This window comes from Opisthocomus hoazin, chromosome 3 (genome assembly GCF_030867145.1).
Source record: "Opisthocomus hoazin isolate bOpiHoa1 chromosome 3, bOpiHoa1.hap1, whole genome shotgun sequence".
NCBI classification, from domain to species: Eukaryota; Metazoa; Chordata; class Aves; order Opisthocomiformes; family Opisthocomidae; genus Opisthocomus; species Opisthocomus hoazin.
Window position 1 is genome coordinate 65,470,168 of NC_134416.1, and position 14,667 is coordinate 65,484,834.

The window sequence follows — 14,667 nt, forward strand, 5'->3', positions numbered from 1 at the left end:
GGTATTAAAAGAGAAACAAGATTCTTGTTTGGTTGTTGGGTTTTTTTTAGAATGACTATAAATATCTTTGCTGAGTATCAAAGGAGGGTTGACACTTTTCTTGCAAACTAAGCTTTTAAAGAAGTACATTTTCAAGCATGTCCAAAGTGAAAACACTCTCCACTCCAGAATTTGATCAACTACATTTAACAATGATCATAAACATGTACATCTTCCCCTTTTCAAGCTGTGATTCATCAAGCTTCAAAGTCACATTAAGCAGAAATCTTTTTCAAGACTGAGGAAATCGACCAGAATAAACCAACCAGGAATAAAAGAAAAAGTTCTTTAAATTTCTAGCTGTTTCATGTGGAAGGTTGACAATGTGTCTTCACTCTTTGATAAGTAAAGGATATTTTTAATTGCATTGAAGCTTACTGGCTTGCTTTTTTATCCTCAATAGTTTGCTTGCTTTGACTCTGGAGCCCATGGCACAAGGTACATGGAATAGACAGAGGTGAACTCCTGTGTTAGCCTAAATGTGTCATCAAATTTAAAATGTTCTCAAGGGGACTCATTAGTGTGTTGAAATTTAAAATTTTTGCTTTTCTACATTACATATTTTCAGAACCATAGTTTGGCTGCGATCACAGGGTCCACAGTGAAGAACTTTGAAGAGGAGAAAGAAAAGCCTTGTTGGCAGCTTGCATTGTGACTCAAATAACAGGTCACTTCCCCCTCTCCATGCTTCTTTCTGTCAGTAGTATGGTTATATCCATCCAGAACAAATCTTGCAGCTACCACATGTAGATGTCTGTGCTTTGGCCCTTAGAAAATGTGTATTCAGCTCCTAGGTGGATTAATGCCAGGAGAAGTCTTTGATTAATTCTCTGTCACCTTCCACTCTTTTCCAGAAGGACTCTTAACAGAACTGACAGGTTCCACAAAGCATCATTCAAAAACTACAGCTGCAAGGAGAAAACATAGCATGTCTTTTAAATGCACTTATGGCTCTTCTGTATACATAAACAACTGTGCATGTATCTAGCCACATGTATTTTTGCAGAAGGGAGTAAATAACTCTTACGGATCATGCATTAGATCTGCAGTTGGGAATGAGACTTCAGGACTATATTTCATGAACTCATTTCTTCTCATTACTCATATGGGTTGCAAGATTTGTTCCTTGGTCTTTGTCAATGACAATCAGATAACAAGCTACCTCCTGGATCTATAAGAGCCACTTACTCTTTCTTCTCTCTTACTCTTTCTTCTGGACAGAATATCAGGTACAGTTGTTCTTACAGAAACAAGATAGAATGCTTCAAATTGATGGAGTCTTATTCGTACAAAATTCCAGCAATTTCTTCAATGTTGCAATAGATTTTCATCTAATACAGTTCTGCAGCTGAATGAATCACAGCTCAAAGCAAGGTGGCATATGTCTTTTGACTATACACTCTCATAAATACAGTACAGCAGAAGCCTAAATGGAAACACATATTTTTGAAACCATCTGTTCTTACAGATATTTGCAACAATAAAGAAAATAAAGACTTTAAATGCTGCTATGCTGTTTTAAACCTTAAAGGCATTTCCCATTGGTCTCTCCTTTTATTCTGAGAAACTCAATTTGTTTCACTCGGAAATAACTTAGCTGCCATGTTGTTTGTTGTTCTATTTATGAGCTTTGCAGAATCTGACTATAGCTGGCTTACCTATACATGAATACTTATAACACAGAACCTCTTTCATGCTGGAAAGTGCTGGGTTGCCCTCTGGTGAGTATAGCTTGTCTTTGATTGTGCATTTTATAATAGCTTGAAGGGTGAAACCATTCCCTTAGTGGCTTGTTTGTTTATTTGAGGGAAGTTTTGTGTGATTTCTTCAAAGACAATACTGCTGCGTCTCAGCCACAATGCTGATAATCTTGAAGTGTTGCTTATTTATTTAATTGCATCACATTGCTCATATGATATCTTGACTGTAAAAATGTTCAGTTGGAACAATATTCCTAAACTTGTGTATTTAGATCATACTTCTTAATTGGTGCAGTTTATGTAATGTTAACACTGATGAAAGAAAGCAAAGTTTCTTACTGGGGTTGAATCTGTTGCTCTGTCAGAATTGTAGCCTTTTGTCTGTTGCAGCCAGTGAGTGCTGCAAAAAGGGTACTACTACAGTTTCATATCCAACAAATCTTCTCATGACTGAAATCTAATTTATAAGATTACAATGTCTTTTCCAATGCTGTGGTCAATATTTTAACTCCGTTTGCCAAATTTCTGTAGTCCCTTGCAGTGGTGTTTGAAGACAGAGGTTTCTTCTAAAGTGAAATAGAGATGACAACTCTCAGAAACTGAAGACATAAACCAATATATGAAACTGAACCGCAGTGGCATAAGCTGTCCCATTCCTGAAGGACTAACAAAGAGCAGAAGTGACATAGGGAGAAACGGCAAATAGAGCTACAATTTCTAACCTGAAAGGTCAATGTTAATCCATGTCTATTATCTGAAATAGTTAAACCTATGTGCCATATACTTGGCAAACAACTCTGCTTAGGCATTAAGTTTTAGGGGGTGGAGAAATGGCAAAGGCATCATCGTAATTATATGACTGGCAGGCTTTATCTGTGTGTAACTATCTAACAGCATAAATTTGCAGGAAGCGTATTCGCTCTGTTTTTCCATCATTCCTCATTTTCAACACAGTGATAGAGAAGGAGAAAGTCACTTTTCACCTTCCTGGAAAAGGTGTCAGCCCCTGAACCAAGAAGCATAATTGCCCTTTTACTCGAGTCCAGAGGCACGTGCTGGAAGAAAGATCTTTCTGCCCGAGTGTCTTCTCCCAGCGAAGGGAGAAATGAAATGTCACACCAATTATCCAAGCAGTGGACAGTGTAAGGAAAACTGGCTGCTGTGTGAAGCTGCAGCCAGAGTCCACATTACTGATTTAGACTGCAGCATTTTTTGTACAGTTGGCCCCACATTTGGCTGTCACGCTGCATGCGACAGACCCCAGTGTGCATGGGGTAATCAGATGTGACTGCAGCAAGATGTGCTGCAAAATGAGGCTGTGAGCCTTTGGGGGGGATGGAGTGGGGCAGGGCCTAAATTGTCCTTTGCTTTGAAAAGCCAGAATTCATTTCTATGACGTTTGGGAGCAATCCTCCTGAAGGAGGTGGAATTGCAGGGCTGCAGCTCATGCTTGGAACAGTGATGAAGATCGGAGTGATGCCCGGGTGCACAAAAATCTGCTTCAGTGGTGTGTTGGTGGTGGAAGAAAAATATTCCAGCTCACTAAGGACGTTTAAACCAGAACAGGGCTTTTGGGTAGTTATTTCTCAGCAAAACTCAGTCAGCCAAAAAGTACAACAGAATGTGGAATGTAAAACACTATTGTTTTGTCAGGAAATTAAATCTTTGGGGAAAAAGAAGTTTCCACATTTCAGGTGTGACCAGGTCATTCTCATCCAGATGCTTTATATCCAAATGATAACACTTTCCTGGTGCATGAAAAAAAATTGCATTGCAATATATTTCATTAATATTCACAGTTTTCAGCAGGTGTGCTAACTTGTTGTGTGACAGTGGGACATTCTGCTAAGTGCTGTGACATGACAGCAGCTGTGATGAACGGAGTGAAGATATTAAAATCTTTTAAGCAGCAATGGTATTCCAGCTGATAAAGCACCAGATTAAAAGATGGATTTGTTCAGAGTTTGTAAGACAGGTAAACAGCCAAAGGAGCAAGACACATTACAGGTGATAAAATGGTTAATGGTGTGTCACAACTTACTATACGTCCATATATTTCTCTTCATTTCTCTAATAATATTTAGCATATGCTCTATAGAGCATCCTTTTTTATCAAGTTCCTTTTAAATGTATGGACTTTTAAACACGTAACAGTGGAAGTGTTTTATTTAACAGAGACATGATCTGTGTGTATGAAATAAAGCCAATTTAGAAATAAATCCTATGAGAAAAAAAGAGTGAAACATTAAAAAAAATATTAAAAATCTATTGGAATATTTTTAAGATTCTTTATATTAACCTACACACTCTCTAATGCTTAATAGGAAATGTTTGTGGGTGTTATTGCTGATTAAGCTAAAAAAAAATTACGAAAATAGGGAATGTATGAATCCTTAGGAAGATTCAGTGTTATCTGATCATCTCATCAGAATTAGTTTTCTATCATCTATTGCTTGACAATACTTGAATGATTTGGCAGTATTTTGGGGGCAATGAAAATAATATTTTACTTAATATAAATTAAATCAATTTATAAAATTTTAATATTAAAATTATTATTTCTCCAAATTTTAAAAAGTCGTGTATGTCTCTCTGTCATTTATCATTGACCAATTTATCAGTTCTTATTCAATGAAGATCAACAAAAGACAAGTGACGTAGTGCTAGTTGGCTCTCTTCTATCAGAGCACAAATATACATTAGAATTCTGTTGAAGTCTGACAATACAAAAGATTTCTGGAAGGTAAGCAAAGAAATACGTATACTTGCCGGAAGGGGTACAGTTATTCCATTTCATGAAAATGCTGAATAAATAAATATTTTGTCATCTAAAATGAACAGTAATGCAAATATAAACTCTTTGTGAAAAGACTAGCATCTAGAAATCAATTGGGGGGGAGTGTTTTTTTTTTAAAAAGAAAGAAACATGAACTGCCTAACAAAAATAATATTAAATATTGTACATAGTGGGAGAAACAAATTAAATAGCAGACTTGAGACAGCCACAGGGAACAAGTTGCAAATAAAGACTTTACATCAATCAGCATTATTTGAAAAAATCACCAAGTTCCCTCTCTTTTGCGTGTGCACATTTACTGTCACTTAATTCAGAAACAAGTCCTACTGCAATAGCTCTGCTTGCTAGACATTTCCAGTGAGGCAGGAGCTAGATGCAGCAGAAGGTAATACTAATGGGAGGAAAATAAGAAAAGGCTCTCTCTGAAGAGTTGCTCCATCTTACTAAAAAGGACTGTACTTTATCCCTGCGCCTTACCTTTGAACATCAAAGAGTAAAGCAGTTAGCAGAGTGATCTCTGTTACTACAGAATAATAAAAAGAGTGCTTTAGCCTCTGTATGATGTTCTAGGCAGAAAGATTAGAAAGCTGGAAACCTCCCAGCCCTGTTCCTACCACATCACAGGTGAGTTATGATGTAGTGGTTTGGTATTGCTCATAATTTGAAAATATTCTAGCTGATTCATAGCTTCTATTTGGTAAGTTAAATATTAGGTTCTTGTTATGCAAAAATAGGGCATTAAAAGAACTGAAAAGCATGGATTTTGTGCAAAATCACACAAGTGACTACAGTAGATGTAATGTCTCTGATCAAAGGGTGATATTCAGTGAACAAAAAATCACATCCCATTTTGAGGAAGGGAGGAAATGCTTTCTGTTAGATAGTGCCCCTGTTCTTAAACTTGGTGAAGGATGCTACTTGCCTTCTTTATTTACTTCCAAGTTAAAATCCTAAGATACTACTTCCTTTTCCTCCACCTCCGTTCTTGCAAAGATACTGTCGTCCAAGCACCTACATCACATCTTTTGCTTTTTCATGATTCAAGTACACAAAAAGAAAAAAGCTTGTGCTATAGAGCTTTTCCTTTTTTCTTTTCTTTTCTTTTCTTTTCTTTTCTTTTCTTTTCTTTTCTTTTCTTTTCTTTTCTTTTCTTTTCTTTTCTTTTCTTTTCTTTCTTTTCTTTTCTTTCTTTTTTCTTTTTTCTTTTCCTTTTTTCTTGCCTTTCCTTGTTTTTTCTTTCCTTTCTTCTTTTTGTTTCTTTGCTTTTTTTCTTTTTTTTTTTTTTTTATTTTCAAGTTAGATTCCTTTGCTTTGGGGGGAAAGGAAATTCAAGATATTGTGATAGATCTCTGCTGCTTTTTCAAGGCAGTTAGTTTTTAAAATTAAGAAGCATGATAGCTAGCTGGTAGAAACAGTAACATTACATTTTTCAGTGTTCTCATTGCTGCTACTGCTTCCTTATTTCGTTCTTAAAGTAATAGCTCAGTAGTAATAGGGTGGTTTTGTAATGCAGCGTGGCGATTCAGTTGCCTGAATCTTCCTACTTAGCCATTCTACCGAAGACTTAAAAATTATATCTCCCCTTGCTCAATGCCTCTGCTGAAATCCCTGGGTATATCTTCTAAAAAACACATTTATAGAACTAAAGCATATGGTCTAAAAGCCTTCAGCAGCAGGTCTGAATGTCTTCTAAAATTCAGATAGCTCCCCAGTTGTCTTTTAAATTCACTTCCTGATTATCCTCTAATGCAAATGGACAGACAGATTCCACATCTCAGACAAGTTCCTCTTCTAGCATATGGTCATTCTCATGAAGCTCTTAAAAAAGCTGAAATGTTTGTTTTGTTTTGTTTTACCTTTCAAAGTGAATTTATGAAGCCAGGGTTTGTTAAGCTGAGTATTCACTGGTTGACATTTTGAGCTAGCACATCAGTTTCTGAGCTATTATAGAAGCTTCTATACACATTCTTGTATTTCATTAAATACCCGTTGTAAACAAACAACAGTGGAAGTAACTAACCTTTAACTGAATCCCATTCTCCCACTTATGAAAAAAAATTTAAAATCTTAAAAGAATGCAAAGATCTCATCTTGTGAGAGACAAAGCTCTCCAAGAAAGATATAATACTCCCTCCTCTGTGCCTTAGTAGTGCTCATGTCTGCAGCTGCAAGACTATATAAAGAAAATTATTTTAACTGCAAGTTCTGGCTATGCGATGTAAATATGGTGATTTTATGATGCAGAATCAGTGTCCTGAATAATCAGGGTGGTGCAGTCATCACTGGTGTGAGCTATAAGATAAAAGATTTCAGTTCTTGTTCTTCTGTTGACATAAATAACTTATATTTTGTTGTTAATAGCATACATGTCCTGTGAGAGTTATCTCACACCTCAGCTTGAGGACTCAGCTAAGGACTCCTCAGTACTGCTTTATTCTTTTTAAGAAACAATAGGTAAAAGTCCTCACAATTACTGATTTTTAATAATTATTTCTCCAGGGATGAGGAAGCTATAAAGAAATAAATTGGAAATAACTGGGAAAAGCCATTTGCTTTCCTCTTTATTTTACAAAATTACTTTGTGAGATATTTTTTGTTATTTTTTTTCCCCATAAAATTGTCCTCAGTATGCTCTTAAAATAGAGGATGTATATGTTTAATTTTAGTTTGGCTTTACTTTTGCAACCTGGAGTCAGTACCTTATGCAGCACAGTTTCGCAAGCTGCCATTTTGCCTTAATGTAAAAAGTATGTCATCATGTCTCATCAGATATGTTACCTTCAGAGTAATTTCTGCTAAAGATATACTCTAACTGCCTTTTAAATCACAGCTGATTTCCAGCTCTCTAAATTCACATTTTTGTCCTGTTGGAAAGCTACTTGTGTTTTATTATTTATTTATTTCTCTCCTTTTAGAGCAGTACTAATAAACCTAAAAATTTATGTGTGAGTTAATAATTTTTGCAGTGTTCATGAAGAAGTAGTACCATAACTCAAGAATATAATCTCATATTGTATGCTTCTACGTTATACTCTATTCTGGTAAAATAGGCACCGAGAGTAGAAATAGCAAAAAAAGCAGCAAGCTGTGGTGGCAGAGAGCAAAGCTGATTTTAGACTCTTTTGTGTCCTAATATATTCTGAGCAGCAATACACAAAAGACTGCTCTGAGTTTCACCTGCTGCTGTGTGGCTGCCAATAGCTGAAAATGACTGGAGGACTAGATGGTCTAGCCATACGCAAGAGGTTCCCGAGATTTCAATTGGAAATTATGAAGTGGGTCCTTTGCGTTACTTTTCTTGCCCTTCTACTGCTGATGGCTCCACGCTCTCTGTCTTGCTCTTAGCTAAACTGCTGCCCAACATCAGTACCTTTAATATTCAGCCATCCTGTGAGCTTCATCTTTGTTCACCTAGTCATCTGTTATCTGTGTGCTATGACTACAGACACTCATAATGAATTTAACTTCTGCATTACAGCTCTTTCCAGTCAAAGCCAACAACAAAATCGCCGTCAGGAAAATGCCTTGCTTTAATGTAAGACACTCTTTTCTCCAAACGTCTGTATGAAGTATAATTACTTTGTACATGTCATGTTCTGAATATGATTGCTGGTTATTGCCTTGTGCTATGGGCATTTTTTTTTTCATTTCCTAGCTTGCTTTAGTAACACTTAACTAATAACCAGTGAAAGAGGACAGAATGAATGTCGCTTAAGAGATGATAGTTCTCTACCCCTTCCTGCTGCAGCAGATCGGTCAATTGATTTGCCACAATGCACTGGGGTTTGTCAGGACTCTCTTCCTGGTAGCTGGGATTAAAGAAAGCTGTCAAAGGGACCGCTGCTGCGCTGCTCTTACAGCTTCTGTGATTTGAGAGTCCACAAAAGGAATACCAGCAAGAAAACAGCCTCAGTGAGCCGAGGAACAGAAAAGGCAAAACACAGGACAGGATATTTACAGCTTTAATAACAAATTTCCAGAGAGAAGACATGTGGGTGGTAATTCCGGCGTGTCGTCTTATTATCGTTGGTCTTCATATTCAATTTATTTATTTCTTTACTTCTTGGGGTGGAGGAAGGAAATAAGTGCTTTGGCTTAATCTGTTTCTTCTGTCATCCAAGAGAGTAAAGAAAAAGGGACTCCTCCCATCTGCAGGCACAGCAGATCAAGCAGTTTGACACACCTTTTCAAGATTTACCTCTGCTCATTTCCTCTAGCTTTACAGAAGTCTAATGAAAATGACACAGCTTGTTCACACTGAATCACAGTAAATTCTCTTTCAGGGAAAAAAAGCAAAAGAACATCACTTGCATCCCTCAGTGAATTACAAACATTGTTTATTTCCTAGTGGGTAATTGAAGGATTTTACAGCTAGAAGAAATTATTTGTAGAGTCATGAAAAATGAATTAACTTTCCTGAGTGCTTCATTGATATTTTAGGCATCTACTTTATTCCAATTAAACTTATATAATCTAAAATCAATGAACTTCTTTATGTTAGAGAATAAATTATAGAATAAAATAATTTGTTTAGCCTCTGTGAACTGCCTTATTTCCACATATTTTTTATATGTAGTCTCTGAAAGGAAGACAAGAACTTGAAGTCCCATTACACTCAGCACAGACAGAAACCTTTCCTTTGTTCCCAGCACCTTCAGTGGCTGCACAGAAGCCAAGCTTTGGGAAGAAACCTAGGAGCTTCCCTGATGGATTAGACCTACATCCATCTAATAAACTGTTCTGCCACTTACAATGGCTTCTACCAAATGCCTCAGAAGAAGGCATGGAAACTTGCAGGAGATTTTCTGTATCTGTCCCCAAAATTAGGTTTGTAGTTTCCTAATAGTTAGAGAATTTCTCAAACTCAAAATATACCTTAATTATCTACCGTAAAATCCATTTCTGTATTTTTCTGTGTTCAGTGTGTATGTTTTCCATCTGAAAATTGTAGTATTTGATTTCCGGTTCAGATCAATGCATGTTAATTTATCTCAAGAGAATACTTGGCTAACTAAAGACGAGTAAGTGGAGTGTTTAATGGTCATGACTAAATTAAATTTTAAAAATTCAATGCAATCTTTATTCACGAAAAAACATTCTCAATCTGGACACTGTACAGGGCATGAAGATGTGATGATCTTCAGTTAAATACCACTGACTGGAAATGGTCACTGTTACCACGTCCACAATTAGCATCAAGTCTGTTGAGCTAGCTCAGGATGGGATCCACTAAGATACTTGTTCCAATCATGCTCAGGTTACATTGGTTTTACCACATGGATCTCATATTCTCCTAGTAAACATTAATCTTTATACTATGTAACTTGTCTTTGTGTTTGAGCCCTGAGATATTTTAAATAGGCAAGGATTTTTATTTCTGGTTTGGTGAATCATGTCTGGGTTATCCTGAATAAACTGCTAAATGTGAGAAATCTGAAATAAATCATGTAAAAATAAACGAAGCATTAAGTTGTTATTCTTCAGAAAATATTCAAGAGGTCTGCTTGAGGCAGATGGAATAATAATTGAGAAATATCCAAAACTTAAATAAAAATTTTATAAATGTAAAAAGAACTAGTTTCTTCTAGTTAATATTTTCAATCTCAAGTTTGCTCTCTAAAATGTAAAATAAACTCAAAATCCTAAATTACGATAGTATATTGTTATCTTGCAACATTCCTTACTAGAAAAACATTAATTACTTTTTCTAGCAGAGCTTTACAGCTTCATCTTCCAAACAGACATTAGACACATAATGACACTATCATTTAAACCAAAAGATTCTCTCTTGTGTGTGTAAGTTTACTTGGTTTACTGCTCGTTTTCGAAACTATCTGATCGTTTTCTACTTCCAGAAGTAGAAGAACATGAGTTTTTGCTGCAGAGACAATAGCAGGAAGAGGGACAGTTTTTTTACACACTTTTTCTATAATTCCACCATGAGACAAAAGTATATCTCTGTGACACTTTTCTAACCTTATAATTAGCTATCATAATACTTTCATTGAGTTAATACCAGTGATGCATTTAGTCTAAGAAACATCTTTAATTTACAAACAGGTTTAATGACTGCATGTCATTCAGCAGATTGTCTTTGTTATTTTAGTGGGCAAGTATCAAAGCATTCCAAAATTTGTAGTTACAAATTTTCAATAATTCAGTCTATCCTTTTAGTTGTTTTAAGCAGATACAGTGAAAGGTGAAGCCTATTTTAAAGTTCAGCTACCTTACATTTAGATAAAATTCCTGCAGTCTCAAGTCTTATTCACTAAGTTAAAGACAATCCTATAATTTCAAACTGGTTTGTTTTTTTTTTAAATATTATCCTTTGTTCTTTAGAACTGCTGGAGAGGTGTGTCTTCCTGTCTTCAAGTGTTTGAGGAAGCTTCTTAATCATTGTCAGAGAGCTAATTATCAGCTAATGAAATAATTTCATTTTTATATGACCTGAAATGATGCTAAGGCCCTCTAAAGAATATTTCCAAGGACTATTTTGTAGAAAGCTATTTCATAGAAAGCTTAAATCTGAATAACAAATGGTTTAATAAATGCTTTCAATGCATGGGTAAAAAATAGAACAGATTTTGAAAGGTTCTAAAAACTGTGTTTCATCCCTGCATATATCATTGTGAGTTCTGAAGTTTGTTCATTCTTGAGAGGAAAAATATTCTTGATAAATCTTTGGTTGGTTTAAGTAACTCATTTTATTAAACTGGGGACTACATTTTTACCTCCCACAAATCACCCTCTTCATCCTCTTCCCAGCAAAATCCACAAAAGGAAGACTAATTCCCCATTTTACACCATAAAGACCATGTTCCTTGAATGAAAGATGTTTTACCAGAGTCCAAGAATTTTTCCTGTCTTTGGAGCACATCGTAGCCTACAGTTTGAACAACATTTTGTCCTTAAATACCTGTAGGGAAGTGCAGTCATGGAATGACTCTGAGTTCTGTAATAGAGGTAGAAGTATATGATCAAAATAAATGTTGGCTTTTGCTCATTTCATGCAGTGAGGAGCTCTGGTGGAGCTCAAACAGGACTGAGACTGCAGTGCCACAATTTGCTGAGGTAATCTAAGACACAGCTAATGCTAAAATGAGTGGTCCAATTACACCTCATAACCATTTTCAACCGCCAGGCATTCCTGCCTTTGCTTTGAACAGCCCAGAAGTGAAGGACATCTGACTCCACAGTGAAAGCCAGTCAGGCGTAACACATGTTTTGGATTTAGGTTTGCTTTTTTGGTTGGTTAGTTGGCTGGTTTTGGTAAAGGTTAGTTTTGTTACCCTTTATGTCCCTATTTCCCTGGCCCTTCAGGTGTGCAAAGAAAGGGCTCAGCTTTATCATCACACCCTGAATGTCTTAGACTTCATGTTTTGTATGTTTAGTTATCACGTTATACTCACATGATAAAATTGTCTTTTAAAATTAATACTTGTAGAATAGGTATCCATTTGGGGTGGTGTAAATCCTTTGTCCCTATCTTTTCCTATGTCAAGCAATGTAAACTGTACCACCTCCCAATTTTTTTCTTTTTAGTTTTTTTCCAATCAAAGCTGTATTTTACTCAAAGGCGTAGTGAAAAACATATTCCCTCCATCCTGTCAGACCCAATTTGCTCTCTGGCTTCAGACCTCATGTTCTGAGTTTCATTTTATGGCAATATTTTTATAGGCTAGTTATAAATCTTTGTGAATGGACTGTTTATAATGAAAATACTACTGGGCCAGGAAATACTGGCCACACTAAAGATCAGCAGAATTATAACAGCAACAAGATTAAACAGTACTCATCAATCAGCCTCCAGTAGCATCCCATTTTCAAAGGCAGTATACTATCTCCACATTATACACTTTTTGTCAATGTAAGTAATTTTTTCCTTCATTTCATTTTAGATACTCTAATATAAAATTAAAAATTCACTATTTCACTTCATCTCTGTAGTATCAGTAGAATTGCATGAGGCCTGTATAGTGTTTTGCAGAACAGTGTATCCAAGGGGGAATGTCAACATGATTTGAAATGCAATAAATATTTAACAGTGACATGTTCCTTATCATCAAAGTGATATGCAATGTATAAATTTGCATTTTTGCATTGCATTTTTCAGTAAGATACTTCATGCTAAATCAGTAACAGGTTTAGATGTTGATCTTTTTTAACAATGTATCTGATAAGATCCGTGTTTTGGCTGGGCATTTAGTTTGGCTGTGATAAAAATGCAACAACGGCATTTTGAGGAAGGGAAAAGTGAATGGTGAGCTAACAAATTGGTAAACCAAGATGATAACACTGCATACCTAGCTACCTATTTTAAATTACTCTGGTAGTTGCAATTTTCAAAGATGTAAAGTAAACTTATATTAGAAATCTCTTTATGCATGGAGATTAACAATCAGTTGTCTTTCATACTGACTTGCTGCTCTACACAGGAATCAAAAGCAAAAGAAGACAGCAAAGTGTGTATCTTTACCTACTTAAATACAGCAGAACATAATTACTTGAGACAAAGAAACTGAATCCACACAATTTTATAGATCTTTCACATTTGTTTCTCTTTTCATTACCTTTGTGTTCTTTCCACTTTTCAGTTATTCCAGGAGCAGGGTAATTTTTCCGAGTGTTTCCTTTTGTTGGTTTGTTATGTCTCCATAAGGCAAAGTATTGTCAAGACTAAAGTAATATTCTTACTGGAGCTTTCCTTAGGTGTTTTCTCTTTCCCCCACATTAGTCTTTCCCATATGCACTTAGGGTCAGAGCATTGTTTTCTTCTTATTTCTTGCATTTTGCCATCGTCTCATAACTTGTCAGCATTGTCATCCAATTCAAATGTTCCTTGAAGTGTAAGAAATTGTCACTTGCAGATTCCTCTCTACTGTTTTCTTTTTCTTTCCTTGGTATTACTAACATGGAACATCTCAGTAAAGTTTCTGTTTAAAAAGCTTATTAGGTTTTGAGACTGAACAGCAAAATGAAACTACCTGCACATAGTGTAAAAATGCTTAGTCTCTGTTTACTTCTGTGGTCAATAAAACGGTTTAACTTTACTCTGAACAGACATAAAGTTCAGGAACAGAGTTATTATTCTCATTATAAACATTACTTATACTATTTATGTGGAAATGTTTCGTAGTATTTTCTGGTTGACTGAGTCTGTGGTTGAAAGCATAAATTAGGCCAGGGATGCTAGCCACCTTGTACAAAGTACTCAGCCCTTTCAGATAACTTTGTTGGGCACTAATTCAAGATTGTTTTTAGATTCTTTAGTAACTTGTTGCTCATTTTGACACATTTCAGTATTAAACTGTGGATATTTCCTCTCAAAAGCTTTTCTTCAATGCCATGATGCTTGTATCTATTTTATAATGAAAGGTACTTTATTTTATAAAGCCCTTGACCATAGTCACTTCTCTAGCACACACAAATTGTATCACCTGTTTAATGATTCAGAGAAAACTAGAACTCTCCGAACATAGTGTGCCAGTCAGGAAGAAGAGCTGAATGTTTTCTTTAATGGATTTAAAACAAGATAGTTGTTTGTTTTCTCTCACAAAGCAAAATGGCTGAAAATAAAGTATCACATCATATTGCAGAATTGTTTGGGTTGGACGGTGGCTCTGGAATTGATTCATCCCAGCTGCTTGCTCAATGCAGAGCTAGCATAGATCAGGGTTCCCTGATAAATACTTTAAAATCGATAAACTAAAAATTTAAATTTTTGCTGCAGACAAATCCACTTCTGCAGAATCTGTGAAACCAAACTCAGAAACCCTTCTTTCTGAGGGTTTTCATCTGGAAAATTCTGTTTGTTTTGAAACAAAGTTGGACCTTAGCCTAATTTTGTGTTAAGTGAGAACATGATTATGCCTGCTTCAACTGTGTTGGCATAGTTAAGGAGCTGAACTCAGAACAGAGGGATAGAGGAGGCTGATTTCATATTGAACATTAGCACAAGTGTATAAAGCTGTAAAGATGAAATCAATTAATCTCTGTAAGGACCACTTCAGTCTGTATATAGAAGACAGCATAAGAAAGCTGAGTACAAGCTTACTGTCTGTATCTGCATGTTGTCTCACAGTGCAGGACTGAAAAAACTACCACCCTGGTCAGATAATTTCTTTTCTTTAA

The 14,667-nt window shown here is 35.8% G+C and overlaps 1 protein-coding gene across 2 annotated transcripts in view; it reads left to right on the top strand.

Moving 5' to 3' along the window:
- DOK6 (docking protein 6) overlaps positions 1–14,667 on the top strand; it is a 269,778-nt gene that overhangs the window by 244,535 nt on the left and 10,576 nt on the right. The window contains exon 8 of one of the 2 annotated variants that reach the window (XM_075416543.1): positions 8,015–8,071. The exons of the other annotated variant lie outside the window; for it this stretch is intronic. Within the exon in view, the coding sequence (XP_075272658.1) occupies positions 8,015–8,070 (56 nt within the window). The 3' untranslated portion in view covers position 8,071. The remainder of the gene's footprint in view (positions 1–8,014; positions 8,072–14,667) is intronic. 2 annotated transcript variants of the gene reach the window in all.